This window comes from Mobula hypostoma, chromosome 13 (genome assembly GCF_963921235.1).
Source record: "Mobula hypostoma chromosome 13, sMobHyp1.1, whole genome shotgun sequence".
Taxonomy (NCBI): domain Eukaryota; kingdom Metazoa; phylum Chordata; class Chondrichthyes; order Myliobatiformes; family Myliobatidae; genus Mobula; species Mobula hypostoma.
In genome coordinates, this window is record NC_086109.1 from 79,206,841 (window position 1) to 79,224,829 (window position 17,989).

The 17,989-nt window shown below is 40.6% G+C and overlaps 1 protein-coding gene across 2 annotated transcripts in view; it reads left to right on the forward strand.

Moving 5' to 3' along the window:
* The first annotated feature begins 692 nt into the window (after positions 1-692).
* The window catches only part of clpxa (caseinolytic mitochondrial matrix peptidase chaperone subunit Xa), a 51,290-nt gene continuing 33,993 nt past the window's right edge, over positions 693-17,989 (forward strand). The window contains exons 1-5 of one of the 2 annotated variants that reach the window (XM_063066023.1): positions 693-1,078; positions 4,598-4,746; positions 9,753-9,873; positions 12,766-12,920; positions 13,950-14,109. In XM_063066023.1, coding sequence (XP_062922093.1) covers positions 1,000-1,078; positions 4,598-4,746; positions 9,753-9,873; positions 12,766-12,920; positions 13,950-14,109 — 664 coding nt within the window. In that variant the 5' untranslated portion in view covers positions 693-999. The remainder of the gene's footprint in view (positions 1,079-4,597; positions 4,747-9,752; positions 9,874-12,765; positions 12,921-13,949; positions 14,110-17,989) is intronic. The other variant, XM_063066022.1, reaches the window with a different exon arrangement.

A 17,989-nucleotide genomic window follows, 5' to 3' on the forward strand; every position in this document is an offset into this window, starting at 1 on the left:
TGGTGATGGGTCTGCTGCTTTTCTGAGGCATCGCCCTTGATGATGTCCTGGATACGACAATGATGGAGCTGACTAAGTTTACATTCTCTGCAGCCGATTTTGATCCTGTGCAGAAGCACCTCCCCTCAATTCCAGATGGTGATGCAGCCGGTTAGAATACTCTCCACAGTACATCTGAAGAAATTTGCGAGTGCCTTTGGTGACACTAGCAAACCATACCATAGTCTTTCTCTTAAAACTTCAAGCTTACATTTTGCATCGAGCTCTGCTGCAGTGGAGTACTGAAGGAGGTGAAGCTTCAGATGAAACACTAAACTGTTTCACTAGCTGTGAGAGTTTCTGGAGACTACCTTTAATCAAAAAATGTTTAACTTTTTTTAAAAAAAGCATAGGTTGATGAGGCTGGGAAGGATGTCACAAACTTTCTAATATGCAAAGCTGCGATTTCTACCCAGCTGTCATCTTCGTCGCATGTCCATCCAGGTGTCATCTTGCCATTTGTATGTCCATCCACAAATCTTCAGAACTTTTTCCCATTGAACAACCCACATCTCATTTGAACTGCATGTCCATCCACAAACCCGGCCCTCGCCTTCATCACTTGTCTATTTATCGCATTTCCACCACATCTCCATCCACCAGCCGGCGTCCATCCAACGCATGCGTGTTTGCTCATAAGCGTCAACCGGAAGTAGTGGCGTTCGAACAGATACTTCCGGTGTTGTAATGGTGCGTCAGCTCCGCCGACTGAGCTGGATTTGCTCCTGTTCGTCCCGTGTTTGCATATTGTGGTTCACTCTGGACCGCGCTCTCCCCTCACCGTTTAATTTCCCACACACTTTTCAGCAGCAGCGTTGAACCGAGGCGTTCTTAGGCCCCTCAGCAGGCAGTTGACCCCGAGGAAGGCAGAGGCCCCGGGCCCCCGCGCCCGCCCGCCCACCCCTAAGGCTTTTGGAAGGAGTTGTATCGGGCCGAGGGGGTGGCCGCCGCTGGGCGCAAATGTCCTGCGTCGTGGTGATGTGTACCTGCTCGTCGGCAGTCAGGCTCCTTCGCTCGTCCATAACCACCTCGAGTCTGGGTAAGATCTGCACTGGGTTTAAGAGGAATACACGGCCTTCAGTATCTAAAGGGAACACAGGGTCGTTGTTGCAACATCGTTTTTGGTTATCATAACCCAGTGGATTATGACCTACTGGAAATTTTTGGATTCAAGCCCCGCTCATATACATAATTCAACACAATCGTTAACTATGGGACTTGTCTGTTGCGTCAAGTGGACGCGAAAAATCCCACACCACAGCAAGCGAGTTAGACTTCAAGCAGTGTTTAAAATATATTTATTTCATTTGTGTTTGTGGGAGTTTTCTCAGTGCAACTTGGCTGCAACAGTTTCTACATTTTTGTAACCACTGAGTCTAAAGCTACCTCATATATAAAGTATTTTGGACATCTTGAAGTTTAGACAATAAGTCTCCATAATTTTATATGGCTTCTACTAAATGCTGCTGCTTTTAGAGAGAAATATGACATTTTTAGATGAACATTGCAATTACATAATGTATTATTATGTCACTTATATGTGATGTAGTGTTGAGCATGGATATGTTATTACTGTGGTGGCATTGATCAAGATGTCTATTGTCTTTTTTTTAGCATCCGAAGTTATTTACTGTCAGCCTGACTCACCTATGGTCAGTTTTAAATGAATTAATTTGCCTCTTACACATCCCAAAGGCAGTTTTCTTTAGTCATCTGCAAACATTGTACCTTATAAAGGTTCCACCATTCATTTGTTATGCATTGTTGTCTGATGTGGGCGATCATAATCTTTTCATGGCCAAGATTGTTCTCAGCAAACTTTTCTACAGGAGTGGTTTGCCATTGCCTTCTGCTAGGCAGTATCTTTACAAGACAGGTGACCCCAGCCATTATCAATATTCTAAGGAGGTTGTCTGCCTGATGTCAGTGGTCACATAACCAAGACTTGTGATATGCACCAATTGCTCATACAATCATCCACGACCTGCTCCCATGCTTTCACATGATCCTGATCGGGGCGGGTCTAAGCAGGTGACTCACCTTGCCCAAGATTGACCTGCCGGCTAGGAGAGGAAAGGAGTGCCTTACACCTCCTTTGGTAAAGACCCTGCCACTATGATTCCACCATCATCCTCAATAGACCTCTGGTTAAGAAAGAGTTTGTCAATTTAGTACTGTATTAAATATGGTAGACTGTGGGATATTCGTAATCTATAGGAAGACTGTACGAGATGCTAGCACAATAACCAATTCTCCATTTGGTATTGTGAATGTTTTTATACCTATAATTTCATTTTTATTGTTTATAACTAAATGTTCCCTCACTTATTTTAAAAGTAGTTACACAGACGTAATGTGTCAGTCTTTGTCAGCGGTTAAAGACTTAGTTGTCTTAAACCACAGATAATTTTATTTTCTGCTCCTACTTTATTTAGTTTGATTAGCTTTGATGTCACTCATTGGAAGGATGGCTTTGTCACCAAAGACTATAATTAATTTTATTACTTTTATATTGAAGTTAGAAGTGGTTAAGTGGTTGTGTCTAAGATTACACTATTGGCCAATCAAAGTTCATGCCTTTAGGATAGAATCAATACAGAAATTGGCCATTCGGCCTTTCAGTTTACACTCATACTCTCGCCTGAATTAAGATTGTATAAGATTGCTGTGCCTCTGAAAGTATCAATCCACATGTCTCTTAATTATATCTGGTTCCATCGTGCCTTCTAGCTGTAAGTTTGAGATATCAGCCACACTCCATGTATGGAAAAAGGCTGAGGTCCAAGTTCCAGCACTCCCTGTGGTACAGCACTAGATGCAGTTTTCCAATCAGAAAAACATCTTTCCACCGCCATCACTTACCTCTTTTTCACAAATTAGCTAGCTCACCTTGAATCCATTAACCTTGACCATCCTACGATGTAGGACCTTGTCACAAGTCTTGTCTTAAGTCCATATAGATAACATCTGCCCTGCCTTCATCAATCTAATTTGTTGCCACCTCAAAAAAAACTCAATAAAATCAGTCATGTAGTTCTCTCCTCACCAGGCCATTCTGACTCTTCCTAATCAGCTTTTGTCTTTTCAAATAAACATGAATCCTGAATTTTTGAATTCTCTCCAATAATTGCCCTGCCACTTGGAGAAGGCTCTCAGTCCTGTAGCTAGCAGGCTTGTCCCTGCTGCCCTCAAACAAAGGAAGACCATGAACTATCCTGCAGTCTTCTGGTGTGGCTAATGAAGATACAAAGCTCTTTGAAGAGGCCCAGCACTCTCCTCTCTTGTAACACTTGCCTGCTAGTGTAGATCTTAATTGGCCCTGGGGATTTATTAACTCTTGTGTATTCCAAGACATCTAGTACTTTTTTAATATTGCATAGTCCAGTAACTCTTTCCTTTCTGAGCCTACATAGATGGACAGAGATGACATGTATTCATTTCAAATGTCAACCATAAATGCTGGCTCCAATACTGATTACCATTTCCCTTGGGAAATGCACTCTCTTGCTCCCAGTGTACTGGGATTCTCCTTATCCTACCTGCTATGAAGTTTTCTTGGCCAATTTTTGCCCTCTTAATTTACTTAAGTGCTCCCACACATAAATTTCTCAAGGGACTTGATTGTAGTTGCTTGTAATTGTCATATGTTTCCTTTTTTTAAACCTGATTAAACCTTCAGTCATCTTTGAAATTCAAAGTTTTGTAATCTTTCCCCCTTACTGGAACTTGCTGTCCCAAAGTCTAGCTAGCACTTTTAAATAACTCGCTTGTTAGATGCTGTTTTGGTCATCTACTTTTGCCAGTTTCTCCCTTGTGCAGCATTCCCCCAATTTAGGTCCTAACTTGAGGGCCAGTCTTACTCATTCCATAACCACCTTGAAACTTGCACAATCGTGGTCACTGTTTCCAAAGTGTTTTCTCTTTGATGCTTCCGCCACCTGCCTCATTTCATTTCTTAAGATGACATTAAGTACAGTCCTCTTTCTAGTAGGACTATCAACATACTGAATCAGGAAACTCACTTGGATACACTTCCACTCCATTCTAAATTCCATTCCATCTATGTTCCTTTGATGAAGACAATTCCTGTCAATATTGGGAAAGTTGTAAAATCTGCCCCAACTATCACCCTGTTGCTTTTACACCTTTCTGCAACTGGCTAGGATATCTGGTAACCCTGCTAAAGTGATTCCTCTTACTCCTGTATTTCATCCCACTTAGCCTCCAGAATATCCTTTCTACATACTGTACTGCTGTGACGCCCTTTCTAATGAGCTATATGACCCCCCCCTTTTTTTTTGTATCTCCATCAGTCACATCTGAAACTTTTCTTCCTTGGAAAGTCCTGCCCTTCATTTGTTACTACAATAATGCTGAAATTCAAGTCAATTGGTACATGGAATGAACTTCCAATCGGAAGCAAAAGTTCTGGAAAGACATAGAAACAATTGGTATCAGCATTGGAAAGAAAATCAGCATGGGTATTAGAAACAATATTTATACACTGAAATTAAACCTTGGAAAAGCAATGCAATTGTGAATTTGCATTTCATTTCAGGACTTGCATCTATGCGGTTCCATTTCCCATTGCTGGGAAATCTTGAAGAGCAAGGAGGAAGAAAATATCCTAGGCGAACATTTCATGAGACAGTTAGTATACTTGCTTCAAAGGATGGAGGTAAAGATACAACTGGAGATGGCAGCAAGGTACATTTCTGGATTACTGATGAAACCTTTGCTTTGCTTTCTGCTCAATGTGAAGTTCAGATTACTTAAAACTTTGCTGCTGGTGAACTAACTTGTACGATGTACAGCTGCCCGAAATTGGCTACCAGTTAGACATCTCAGTGAATTTAGAATTTCTTGTACTTTAAAATCCCTCCATTGTTTATCCCCAACATATCCCTGCAATCTCCTGCAGCCTTGTAACCTTTTAAGGTACCTGCTCTCTTCAAGTTCTCTTATAGTTACCTCTGAGCTTAACTACTTTACCCCTGATAGCAAAGGTTTAGGTTGTCAAGGCTCACTACTTTCTTTGTCCCTCTTTCCTCCTTTTAAGATGCCCCGTAAACCTCTTAACTGAAGTGTTGGTCCTCGCGGTGAATAGCTCTTTGTATGGGTGAACATCAATTGTCATTTAATACTGCAAGTGTGAAATACTTTGTTTTTCTATACTATGTAAATATTGCCATGTAAGTGAAAGCTGTTTGTATTGTTATTTTATGAATATATAATTGCAATATTTCTACAAAGTAGCACTCAGAATTAGGTTTATTATCACTGCCATGAACTCACTGGTTACTTTATTAGGTACAGGAGTGGACCTGGTGTGGTCATCTGTTGGCGTAGTCCATCCACTTTCCACTTCAAGGTTCAACATGTATAATGCCTATAAAAAGTATTCACTCCCCCTTGGAAGTTTTCATGTTTTTTTGTTGTACAACATTGAATCACGGTGGATTTAATTTGGCTTTTATTCTTTCATGTCAAAGTGATCTAAATTAATTACAGATACATACAACACAAGATATTTGATTGCATAAGTATTCACCCCCTTCAAGTCAGTATTTAGCAGATGCACCTTTGGCAGCATTTACAGCCTTGAGTCTGTGTGGATAGGCTCTATTAGCTTTGCACTTCTGGACACCGCAGTTTTTCCCTATTCTCTGTACAAAACTGCTCAAGCTCTGTCAGATTGCATGGAAATCGTGAGTGAACAGCCCTTTTGAAGTCCGCATATTCTCAATTGAATTGAGGTTTGGACACTGACTTTGACTTGGCCACTGCAGAACTTTATTGTTTTTAAGCCATTCCTTAAAGGGGCCAGAGGAGGTCCAGTTGAGGTTCACAAGGATGATCCCAGGAATGAAAGGGTTCTCATATGAGGAACGTTAGATGGTTCTGTGTCTGTACTCGCTGGAATTTAGAAGGATGAGGGGGGAGCTCATTGAAACCTTTCAAACGTTGAAGGGCCTAGACAGAGTAGATGTGGAAAGGATGTTTCCCATTGTGGGAGAGTTTAGGACAAGAGGGCATAGCCTCAGGATAGAGGGGCGTCCATTCAAAACAGAGGTGCGGAGAAATTTCTTTAGCCAGAGGGTAATGAATTTGTGGAATTTGTTGCCATATGCAGCTGTGGAGGTCAGGTCGTTGGGCGTCAGGCAGAGATTGATAGGTTCTTGATTGGACATGGCATCAAAGCTTACGGGAAGAAGGCCGGGAAACGGGTTTGAGGAAGAGGGGAAAAAAAGGATCGGCCATGATTGAATGGCGGAGCAGACTCGATGGGCCAAATGGCCTAATTCTGCTCCTATGTCTTATGGTCTTATTTCTGTGTAGGATATTTACCACCAGACTAGACATGCTGAGGCTTTATGCTTGGGGTCATTGTCTTGCTGGAAAACAAATCTTCTCCCGAGTTGCAGTTCTCATGCAGACTGCAAAAGGTTTTCCTCCAAGATTTCCCTGTATTTTTCAGCTTTCGTTTTACCCTCTACCTTCAGAGGCGTTCCAGGGACTGCTGCAGTGAAGCATCCCCACAGCATAATGCAACCACCACCATGCTTCACAGTAGGGATGGTGTGTTTTTGATGATGTGCCATGTTTGGCTTATGGCAAACATAGCATTTAATCTGATGGCCAAAAGGCTCAATTTTCATTTTGTCAGATCATAGAACCTTCTTCCAGCTGACTTCAGAGACTCCCCACGTGCCTTTTAGCAAACTCTAGCAGAGAATTCATGAGTTTTTTCAATAGTAGCTTTCTCTTTGCCATTCTCCCATAAAGCTGCAACTGGTGAAGCACCTGGACAAAGGTTGTATGCACACTCCCATCTCAGCCACTGAAGCTTGTAACTCTTCCAGAGTTGTCATAGGTCTCTTGGTGGCTTCCCTCACTAGTCCCCTTCTTGCACAGAAACTCAGTTTTTGAGGATGGCCTGCTCAAGGCAGATTTACAGCTGTGTCGTATTCTTTCCATTTCATGTGCTTCAAGGGATATTCAGTGACTTGGAAAATGTTCTTATATCCATCTCCTGTGTTGTGCTTTTCAATAAACTTTTTGCAGAGTTGCTTGGTCTTCTTTTGTCTTGGAGCTTCCAGATACTGGTGTATTTTCACTACAATTAATTGAAACACCTTGACTGCACACAAGTATCCAAAAACAGATCTCTATTTAACTAATTATGTAACTTCTAAAACCAATTGGCTGCACCAATGATAATTTGGTGTGTCATATTAAAGGGGGCTAATTATTTTTTATTTTATATTTGTAGTTAGATCACTTTGTAGAGATCTGTTTTTACTTGGACACAAGAGTCTTTTTGTGTTGATCAGTGTCAAAAAAGGCCAAATTAAATCCACTATCATTCAAAGTTGTAAATAAAGCATGAAGACTTCCAAGGGAGGCAAATACATTTTATAAGCACTATAGGTGCCAAGATGCTCTTCTGTACACCGCTGTTGTAACATGTGGTTATTTCAGTTACTGTTGCCTTTCTGTCAGCTTGAATAAGTCTGGCCATTCTCCCCTAATTGCTCTCATTAAACAGGCATATTTGCCTACTGAACTGGTGCTCACTGGATGTCTTTGTATATTCTCTGTAAACTTGAGAGACTGTTGTGCATGAAAATTCCAGGAGATCAGCAGTTTCTGAGATAGCGAAATCGCCCTGTATGGCACCAATAGTCATTCCGTGGTCAAAGTCATTTAGATCACATTCCTTCCCCATTCTGATGTTTGGCCTGAACAACAACTGAACCTCTCGACTATGTCTGCACATGTCTATGTATTGTGCTGCTGCCACATGATTGGCTGATTAGATACTTGCATTACCAAGCAGGAGTACCTATAAACTGGCCACTGAACAGTATGTCATGAGTAGTAGTAGAGTGCAAGGCATTAAAAAAATTCTGGAAGTTTAATAAAGAATAAATAATGCAAAAGAGGAACACTGAGGTAGTGTTAATGGAAAAAGCATCTGGCTTTCTCCTGGCGTATATGACACATAAACTCTTCTCGGGCTTCCAGTGACCTCCAGGTGGTGATTTTAACCAATGTTTCAATGACAAGCTCCACCATCCTCGTCAGGGGTGATTTCTAGGCATGTCTAGTCCGGTGGTAAATATCCGCAACTCCTGTCACCTGTCCTTCAACCAATCAGGTTTCTGCTGATTTCACCCCCCTCCCCCCGGGTTTAAAATCGTATTCTAGTTCTTACTTAGAGCCAGACCTTTGACTTTGATGAAATTCTTACTCTCTAGTCTTCTTTCAATGGCTTCCTTCAGGTGGTCCCAAAAGCCATTAGCGTGGCACAGTAGTTCTATGCTATTAAAGTCAATCCTGTGGTCATTGCGTATGCAATTTTCCGCTGCTGCCGATTTCTCCAGGTAACCCAAACGGATACATCTCCTATGCTGCTTGTTGCGGGTTTTCACCGTGCGCCCCGTTTGGCTGAAATATGCTGCTCTGCATTCACAGGGAATCCTGTAAACTCCAGCCATCCTGGCTCCTAGGTCATCTTTGACCCACATACGCTGGGATTTGAGCTTCCTTGAGTGTCTGTGGATGGTATTTATCCAGTATTTCTTCAGGATCCTGGCAATCCTTCCCGAAACTGTGGAAATATAGGGAAGACAGGCGGTAGTAACAGGTTTCTCCTTGTTAAGCGTCCTGGTGTTTCCGTCAGCCTTGTTAAGGGCCCAGCTGATTTCCTTCGCCTTTCAGCCATTCTTTAGGAAAGTCATGCATAATCGTCTTATTTCCTTGTGGAGACTCTCCAGGTCCGAAATAGCTTTTGTACGGTTAATCAACAAAGATGAAGGTGTTGCTCTAAGTATGAACTGGAATGTGATTTCAAACAAGATGGGTCTGCGTAAACTTTATTGGTTGAGGGCTAATCAGGAGGGACGGATGACAGGAGTTGAGTGCATATACCACCAGACTAGACATGCCTAGGTGTCATCCCTGACGAAGATCCCTTACGAGTTTGTAATTGAAACATCAGTTAAGATCGACACCTGGACCTGGCTGGAAGCCCAAGAAGAGTTTGTGCGTAGTGTTCATGGATTCGTGATCCATTCAGAAATATGGTTGTAGAAGGGAAGAAGTTGTTCCCTCATTGAATGTGGGTCTTCAGACTCCTGTACCTCATCTCTGATGTTATAAATAGGAGGGTACGTCCGGATAGTCGGGGTTCTTAATGATGGTTGCTGCCTGCTTGAAGCACCGCCTTTTGAGTATGTCCTATATGGTGGGGAGGTTTGTGCCTGTGATGGAGCTGATTAAGTCTACAACCCTCTACAGACCCCTGTGCAATGGAGCCTCGACACCATCAGATCACTTGTTCCTGCTGGATGGAATCCTATAGCAGGTTCTCTTGAACTCCTCCTCTCCCTATCTCCTGCCAAAAAAGACCTCAACCCACCTCAGTGTTGGTCACAAAAGCTGCTCCCCCAGCGTTCTGTAGAACCTTCTCCCAGTTCCACTCTCCTGATTGGACGACATGCATTCCTAACTCATCCCTCATCTTTAACGGTAACTCAAACACTGCCAGCAGAACACACTGCTTCTACAGAAAGACCATTACATGAAATACCCTGCAAAATTAGCAATGAAACCTTTACCCAGGGCGTCAATAGTCAATATCTCCAAATAAGGAGATGGATATTTAATCTCGAATTTCTCGCAACTGAAATTCTCCCCTAACATTGCAGAAGTCTGTCAGCGAAGGGGGCAGCAAGCGATCGTCTGGTTCAAGTGGATCTGGGAAAGGTGGAAACCAGCTGCGTTGCCCAAAGTGTGGAGACCCGTGCACTCATGTAGAGACCTTTGTTTGTAAGTAATACATTGATATAACTTTATTTTTAGATATTGTTTTATTGCTGTGAGGCATTTTGGTATGCACATTATTTGGAAGCATCCTTCAATGGTTTTCTTCTGTTGCTAGGGTTTTCAGGCCATGAATTTCCCCACACACTGTTGTCCCTTCATTTCCTTCTGTTAAATGTTCTAAATTCTCCAATTTGCTTTCCAAGATTTGCTTCCCTGGCTTTACACACAATTCTCTTTCGTGATCCACGTAATTAACATCCAAGGTCAATCTTTCTGCACCTGCAATCAGTAAAGTAAATTTTCAGCTTCATTTTCTGTTTGGAAAATCTTCATCCATCATCTCAAATCTTATATCCATTCTTATCCCTCCCACAAAGCTTTGCTTCAGTTCCTCTTGTCAGGTTTTTGTGTCACCCACTGCACCGCAAAATTCCACATGGCATGAAGGACTTTTAACTGTTCCTGTCATCTTTTCATTGTGGTATATTCACCCACATGGAATTTTTCCAATTTTTGTCATTGGTTTTCCACCTCAGTTTTATTTTTAACTCTCAGATCTTAACCAGTCAATCTGTAGTAATTACTTCTCAAACCACAAGGTTACATCAGTTTTCTTAAAGCTCCGTGCTTGACTCATTCTTTTGCATATCTGCATTGCCATTTGTACATCCCATGCTTTCCTCCTATGCACATTTTCACTTCCTCTATGTTGTCAGCCGATTTGCGAAATATTAAATCATTCGTGACTCTTGATTTTGCTCAGCTAAACTTGGGAAGTTTGAAGCAATCATCCTCAGCACACCACACCCGAGCACAACATTAATTTTCCATCAAATCTTCTGTCCTGCGGCTTGTGTCTGGCCAAATAGCTCAAATTAGCTAGCTTCCATGACTTTGGTGCTGATAATGTCAGAGATTCACCATCCAAAATATTCCATCATGTTAATGACTTGTGTTTTAGGCAGTGGAAAAGCTTTATGGATTCGTTCCTATTAATTCCCTCCTTCCACTGAGGTCATTTGTCCTGTTAAGGTGGACAGGCATTTATTCAATCGGTGACCAGGAGGCATTTACCAACATTTTGGTGATTTGGAAAATATAATATTGAATTGGTTTAAAAACTTCAATGGAAATACAGATGTCCCCCGCTTTTCAGACGTTCGCTTTACGAAACCTCACTGTTACGAAAGACCTACATTAGTACCCTGTTTTTGCTTTCAGAAGGTGTTTTCACTGTTACAAAAAAAAATCAGTGTGCGATTAAAAAATCAGTGCGCAATAAAAGGCAGCACGCGCCCCGAGCAGCCGCTCTCCCCCAGATTCGGAACGGCATTCTCACTGGCATTGCTTTAACACTTGCCTGTGAGCAGCCGTTTGCAAGATGAGTTCTAAGGTATCGGAAAAGCCTAAAAGAGCTCGTAAGGGTGTTACGCTTAGCGTAAAACTAGACATAATTAAGTGTTTCGATCGTGGTGAACGAAGTAAGGACAATGTGAGTTTGGCTTGTGGAAGCTGACAAACATGATGTTGAAGAGGTTTTGGCATCCCATGACCAAGATCTGATAGATGAAGAGCTGATGCAATTGGAAGAAAAAAGGATAACAATTGAAACCGAATAAAGTAGCAAACGGACCGAAGGTGAAGTCGTCCAGGAGCTGAACGTGAGGCAACTATGTGAGATTTTCGCTGCAATGATAAAGTATGACTTTAATTTTGAAAGGGTACGTAGGTTTAGGGGATATTTGCAAGGTAGTTTGAGTCCTTACAAAGAACTGTGTGATAGAAAAATGCGTGAGGCTCAGCAGTCAAGCAAGCCTTCCACAGCAGACGACGAACCTTGACCTTCGACATCGAGACGGGCAGTCATAGGAGAAGAATACCTGCCTGTCCTAATGGAAACAGACGATAGCGAGATGACACCCCAGTGTCCCACCACCCCAACCCCCAGGCCACAGACAGATACCGATTCGCGGAGAATGCAGCAGTAGCCGGGAGACACACAGCACATCTTTAAGGAAAAAAGCTGAAATAAACATGCTAATTAATTAGGTGCCGCCGGACACATAATTGTCGGCCCAGATCAGAGACGACGCAATCGGAAATCGGCACTGATCTGGGCTGACAGTTACGTGCTGGGCAGCACCTAATTAATTAGCACGTTTGTTTCGGCTTTTTTCTTAAAGAAGTGCTGTGTGCCTCCTGGCTACTGCTGCACCCCTGCATGCTTCGCAGATCGGTATCGGTCAGTGGCCCGGAGGGTGGGGGCCACTGCACCACCCAACCTGCGACGACTCAGTCTAACACACCACCATCAGTGTGCTCGGTGCTGTCCCGATTCCGGTAGGTGATACTACACTGTACATACGTTATTTCTACTTTATATAGGCTGTGTATTTTTACGTGTTATTTGGTATGATTTGGCAGCTTCATAGCTTAAAGGTTACTGGAGAGCACTTGTGCTGTGTTTTTGCCAACAGCGCTTGCGTGAGATTTTCGCTATGGAGAACAGTGCCGGTAATGATTGTGGAAAAGAATTTCTACTTTATATAGGCTGTGTGTTTATCAATTCATTCCTGCTTTTACTATATGTTACTGTTATTTTAGGTTTTGTATGTTATTTGGCATGATTTGGTAGGTTATTTTTGGGTCTGCGAACGCTCACAAAATTTTCCCATATAAATAAATGGTAATTGCTTCTTTGCTTTACGGCATTTCGGCTTACGAACCGTTTCATAGGAACGCTCTACCTTCGGATGGCGGGGGAAACCTGTAATTGTATATGTTGTTCTACATTGAACATTTCCACCATGTATGATTGTGACTCCAGTTGAAGCTAATCATCAACACTGATATGACAAAACTGTTTTTTAAGAAATTTTGTCATTTTACCCTCAGCTTCAACTCGCTTTGTGAAATGTGAAAAATGCCACCATTTCTTTGTGGTGCTATCTGAAACAGACTCCAAGAAGAGTTTAAATAAGGAGCCAGAGTCAGCAGCTGAAGCTGTGAAGCTAGCTTTCCAGCAGAAACCACCACCACCTCCAAAAAAGGTAAAACTTGCTTATGTGCTACTGTGTAATTCTGAAAAGTGGGTTGGAATTTACTCCCTGATTTCGTTCTGCATCTTGCTACCCGAGCAATATCTGGAAGAAATGGTTTTAAGTTATATTACTAACGTGCAAAGTAATAATTTGAAAAAATGAAGTTGAATTAAGTTTAAAAGAGATCAGATAAGCCGTGATTTTTCAAATGTTATGTTTTTATTTACATAATATTAGTCAGATGTGACATTTCTTTTGAGTGCAAAGAATGATTTATTTATTTACGATGTTTCCTTTATTGAACAAAATGATTGATTGTCATCCTTTGACTGCAACACATTGATGCAGCTATAAAGAAGGCAAGACAATGGCTATATTTCAATAGGAGTTTGAGGAGATTTGGTTTATCAATTAAAACACTCAGACTTCAACAGGTGTACTGTGGAGAGCATTCTGACTGGCTGCGTCACTGTCTGGTATGGCGGGGCGGGGAGGCTACTGCACAAAATCAAAATAAGTTGCAGAAACTTGTAGAATTAGTCAGCTCTGTCATGGATAACAGCCTCTGGCAGATCCAAAACATCTTCAAGGGTCAGTTCCTTAGGAAGATGGCGTGCATCATTAAGGATTCCCACCACCTAGGATGTCTCCTCTTCCCATTGTTACCGTCAGGAAGGAGGTAATGAAACCTGAAGGCACACACTCAATGATTCAGAAACAGCTTTTTCCCCTCTGCCATCCGATTCCTAAACGGATATTGAACCCATGAACACTACCTCACTACTTTTTTATTTCTGTTATTTTGTTCTACTTATTTTAATATATATGTATTGAATGTAATTCAGATTTTCTTTATATTTATGATGTGTTTCATTGTACTGCTGCCGTAAAGTTAACAAATCTCATGACATATGCTGGTGATATTAAATCTGATTCTGATCTTAATCTTGCATATTCAATTGTGTATAACTGCCTTCAGTTTGATACAAAATTCTCCACCAAGATCTTCACCAAGATCTTATTTTAATTTTGTTTCAGATATATAGTTATCTCGACAAATATGTAGTTGGTCAGTCTTATGCTAAGAAAGTGCTTTCAGTTGCTGTGTACAACCATTACAAGCGCATTCACAATAATATTCCAACGGCTCTAAGACAGCAAACAGATGTGGAGAAGCAAGCCTCTCTGACACCTCGCGGTTAGTATTTATCATTTATCTCAATACATTGATAAATTTTGTAGTACATGGCTTGAATTGAACTTGAGCTTATGTGGTGATATTCCTAATTTATTAGTATCTTTTAAAGTTATTGGTATTGAAAAATAATTGTTCATATTTGCAGATGAGTATTAGTTGGCTTTTGTATTCTATGCTTTTGAATGTGGGACAAAATTGGTATTAATACCATGCAGTGCTGTATTTATTACACAGTCCAGTAACTGGAGAACAGCTGAAGGTAGAATAATTGCCTAGAAAGGATGAAAGTTATGGCTAAGTAAATTGAATGAAATTATAAATATTGAGAAGCATGGGAGCAGGCAAATGCCCCACTGCCAACAAAAGCCATGTAGCAGGAGACAATATAAAATAGAATAATTTGTGAATCTTGATTGTAATCTGCAGTTGCTACTTGTATGCATTCTTGCATGTGCAAACATGCAGAATGCATGCTTTGTTGATTCTGCATATGATATTCAAAGGGGTGATTTACCTTTATAAACGTAAATTTAGTTATGACATGAAGCACAGTGTGTCTGTAATTTATTCGGGCATATTTCAAAATCTATGAATGAAAACAGTATTTTAGATCTCAATTACTTTTCTGTGTGTGTGTGTGTGTGTGTGTGTATTTATTTATTGAAATACAGCAAGGAATTGGTCCTCCTAGGCCTTCAAGCTGTGCCACCTAGCAATCCCCTGATTTAGTCCTAGCCTTGCCTAACCACAGAACATTTATCCTGCCAACCCATAGGTATTTGGGCTGTGGGTGGAAACTGGAGTACCAGGAGGAAACCCATGCGATCATGGGGAGGTCATAAAAATTCTTGACGGGCAGCGTGGGGAAATGAACCTGGGTTGCCTGTACTGTAAAGCGTTGTGCTAACCACTACACTACCATGCCACCCTTCTATACTGTATATGTATTGATATCAGTTTTGACTTGTAATTAACGTCAGTAGCAGAATCAGGCAGAATTGCTGGGCACATGAGAGAAAATGGGGTACCAAAGAAATAAGTCAGAGAATGGGGTTGATGAATTTGCTCCAAAAACAAGCATTGTCTAGATAGGCTAAATGCTCTCCCATTCAAAACAAAATATGAGACTATATCATGAATACTGAGTTCCTGCTGACAAAGCTCAACAACAACTACATCATCATCCATTACTGGTGTGCTTTTGAAAGTATGGAGTTATTTTTCATCAATTTTTGTCAGCAGCATTGTTCTGTAAACTAAAGATGCTTAAGTCATAATTATCCCAAATAATTATATCTTGATTTTGGTAATGCAAATTCTGTGGAAGACCTTAATTTTAGGCTGATGAGCGAGCTTCCAGACGGCTATGCGCTGTTGACCAGTGCTGCTGGGACAAAAGCTAGGGCCTGATCAACCCTGGCTAGGTTACCTGGGCAATCGGGTCTGAGGTTGAAAGCTCGAAACACCCGATGACCCCACATTACATCTGATGACGTGTCCCTGCATATCCTAGCAATCAGTAACATTGCTGCACGAATAAAGGTCACGTTATGATAGTTGGACGCACAACTATTGCAGAAAATGAAATCTTTTCCTATTAGATCCATGGCTTTATCATCTGTGATATTAATAATCTTAGACATTCACAAGCTGCTAAAATTGTTTAAAATACAATCTATTTTAGGCATCAGTTTTCAGAATAATCCATAATGTGATCAATTTGTTTATAATGTACAATTTCTTTTACTACTAATCCAATACCTTGATGATTATTATATGGACAGTAAATGAGAGAGATTAAATCATTCACTGTTTTTTGAATTTATTCTACAGTAAACCTTCAAATATTTTTATATATAACAGAGTAGGCGACGTATGTTTCATTATTCTTGAAAAATCATTCTGCACAGTTGAAGTTCGGTCCTCTCTGGAGCTTCCTTCTTTCTGTGAGCTGCAACAGTTTGCATTTCTGTTGGAATTATCCATTGATACTCATCTTAGTTTAGTATTTATTCTTTGAAATATGGTTAAGCACTTTTTAGCACTGAATCAAGTGAGATATTTGGCAGATGCAAAAAGTTTGTAAACAGATAGGTTTTAAGAAGTGCCTTGAAGCAGTCATGTTAGTTTGTGATGTTACAGATATGTGGTCAGGCACTCATTTTGGGTCAATCCCAGATTGTAAGCAGTCTGATTCTTTATCAGCTGCATGTTCTGAAGAGATCTGGTTGATGGATGGGGAACAAAGCTGCTGAATTTTATTCATTTTGTTCTGATGTATCTACAGAAAGCAAAATTCTGTCTGCGATATTGTTCTTGTGATTCTATTTCAGTCAAACAGTTGACCTATAAATTAATCATTCATGAATCAAGACTATAATTCCAAAGGTTAATGGTTTGATACTCAGTTAACCAGATTTCAGAGTTTGAAGTAGCATGCCAAATTTCTGCCTGTATTTCATATTTATCTTTGTTTATACTCTTAGTCTTTGCCAAGAAGTATATCATTGAACCATCGAGTTAAAACAAACAGTTGTTAATTTTATTTATGTTGTGCTATAATAAGAATATTTTTGTATGTATCATTTTGTGAAGTATTTCATTATTATGCTGAACTTGGCAGGCAGGTTGGGCTGAGGGTAAAAGAGGGATGGAGGAAAAGTTTACAAAAAATTGTATGTTCGTGCACCTTAAAAGAATTATAGAAGTTTGTCAAAGCATTCTTTCATGTTATCTGCTGCTGTGAAAGATTGTAGATTAATGTGTATATAAAACAGTTCTCTATGTGCCAATTTCAAATGTTTGAAGTTTTATTCTTTACTGCCAGTTGAAAATAAGAGGGCAGAATTCAAGTCCTTTTGTATTTGATCAGAGAAACAAGCCTCAAAGTCAGTGTGACAACTCTTCCCCACATCCCTCTCCCCAGAATATCAGCCTTGGATGTTTATTAGCCTTGCCTACAGCCTTGAGTTGATGTACACGTTGTCCTTTTTTAAAAAAATGCTGCAACCCATGTGATGTAGGATTCTGTATGGCACTGTTAAGTGAGATTAATAGAACCTATCTCTGGAATGCAGAAAGATTGTAATTTGTTTCCAGGTCCCAATGTGTGATTGACGGAGAGTGGGGGTGAGGCTGGGTAAGGCCTGTAGGGATACGTGGGGAGGAATCTGGAAATGATGGTTTTCCATTTACTTTCTGTCTTTCTAACTGACAAATGTGAAAAATAGTAGATCAACTATTCAGCATTCCCTTATCTGTCTGCGCAAGTCCAAATTAAAAAATGTGATATGGCATTGATGCTTTTGACCTATGCAAATGAGAATAATGCAAATGCTTCCTGAAGCAACCAAGTGACTTTTGGCATGATTGTATAATAACTTCATCAACAGTAGTAGATCAGAGATCGTAGATCAAGCTCTCTATTTAGTGTGAGAAAGATTTGTAACTTGGATTGCAGTAATTGTAAATTTGTACTTCATTGGTCCTCTAGGCCAAATAGCAAATAGCACAAGGCAGATTAATGATTTACAAGGTGCTGTTTTGTGAAAGGATCCAGTTGATTTTCAAGTTGACAAATTGGAACTGACTTGCAGATTACGGATTGGTGGAAAAATCAGGGTGTTAGACTTTAGTTGGAGATGTATTCTGTCCTATATCATTTCAGTGAAAATGATAGTTGCTTTCTTCCTTTCTCTGGCAATATTTCAGAATTTGGCATTTGGAGGTAATTTTTGCAACAAAATTGCAGGAAATTCAATTCTAACATTTTAACAATTTAGGTATGATATTCAAAGCTAAGAATTGTGGAAATAATGTAATCAACATAAAAGGCAAATTAAGTGCAGTGGGATTTAGAATTGAAGTGTAAGGCCACTTG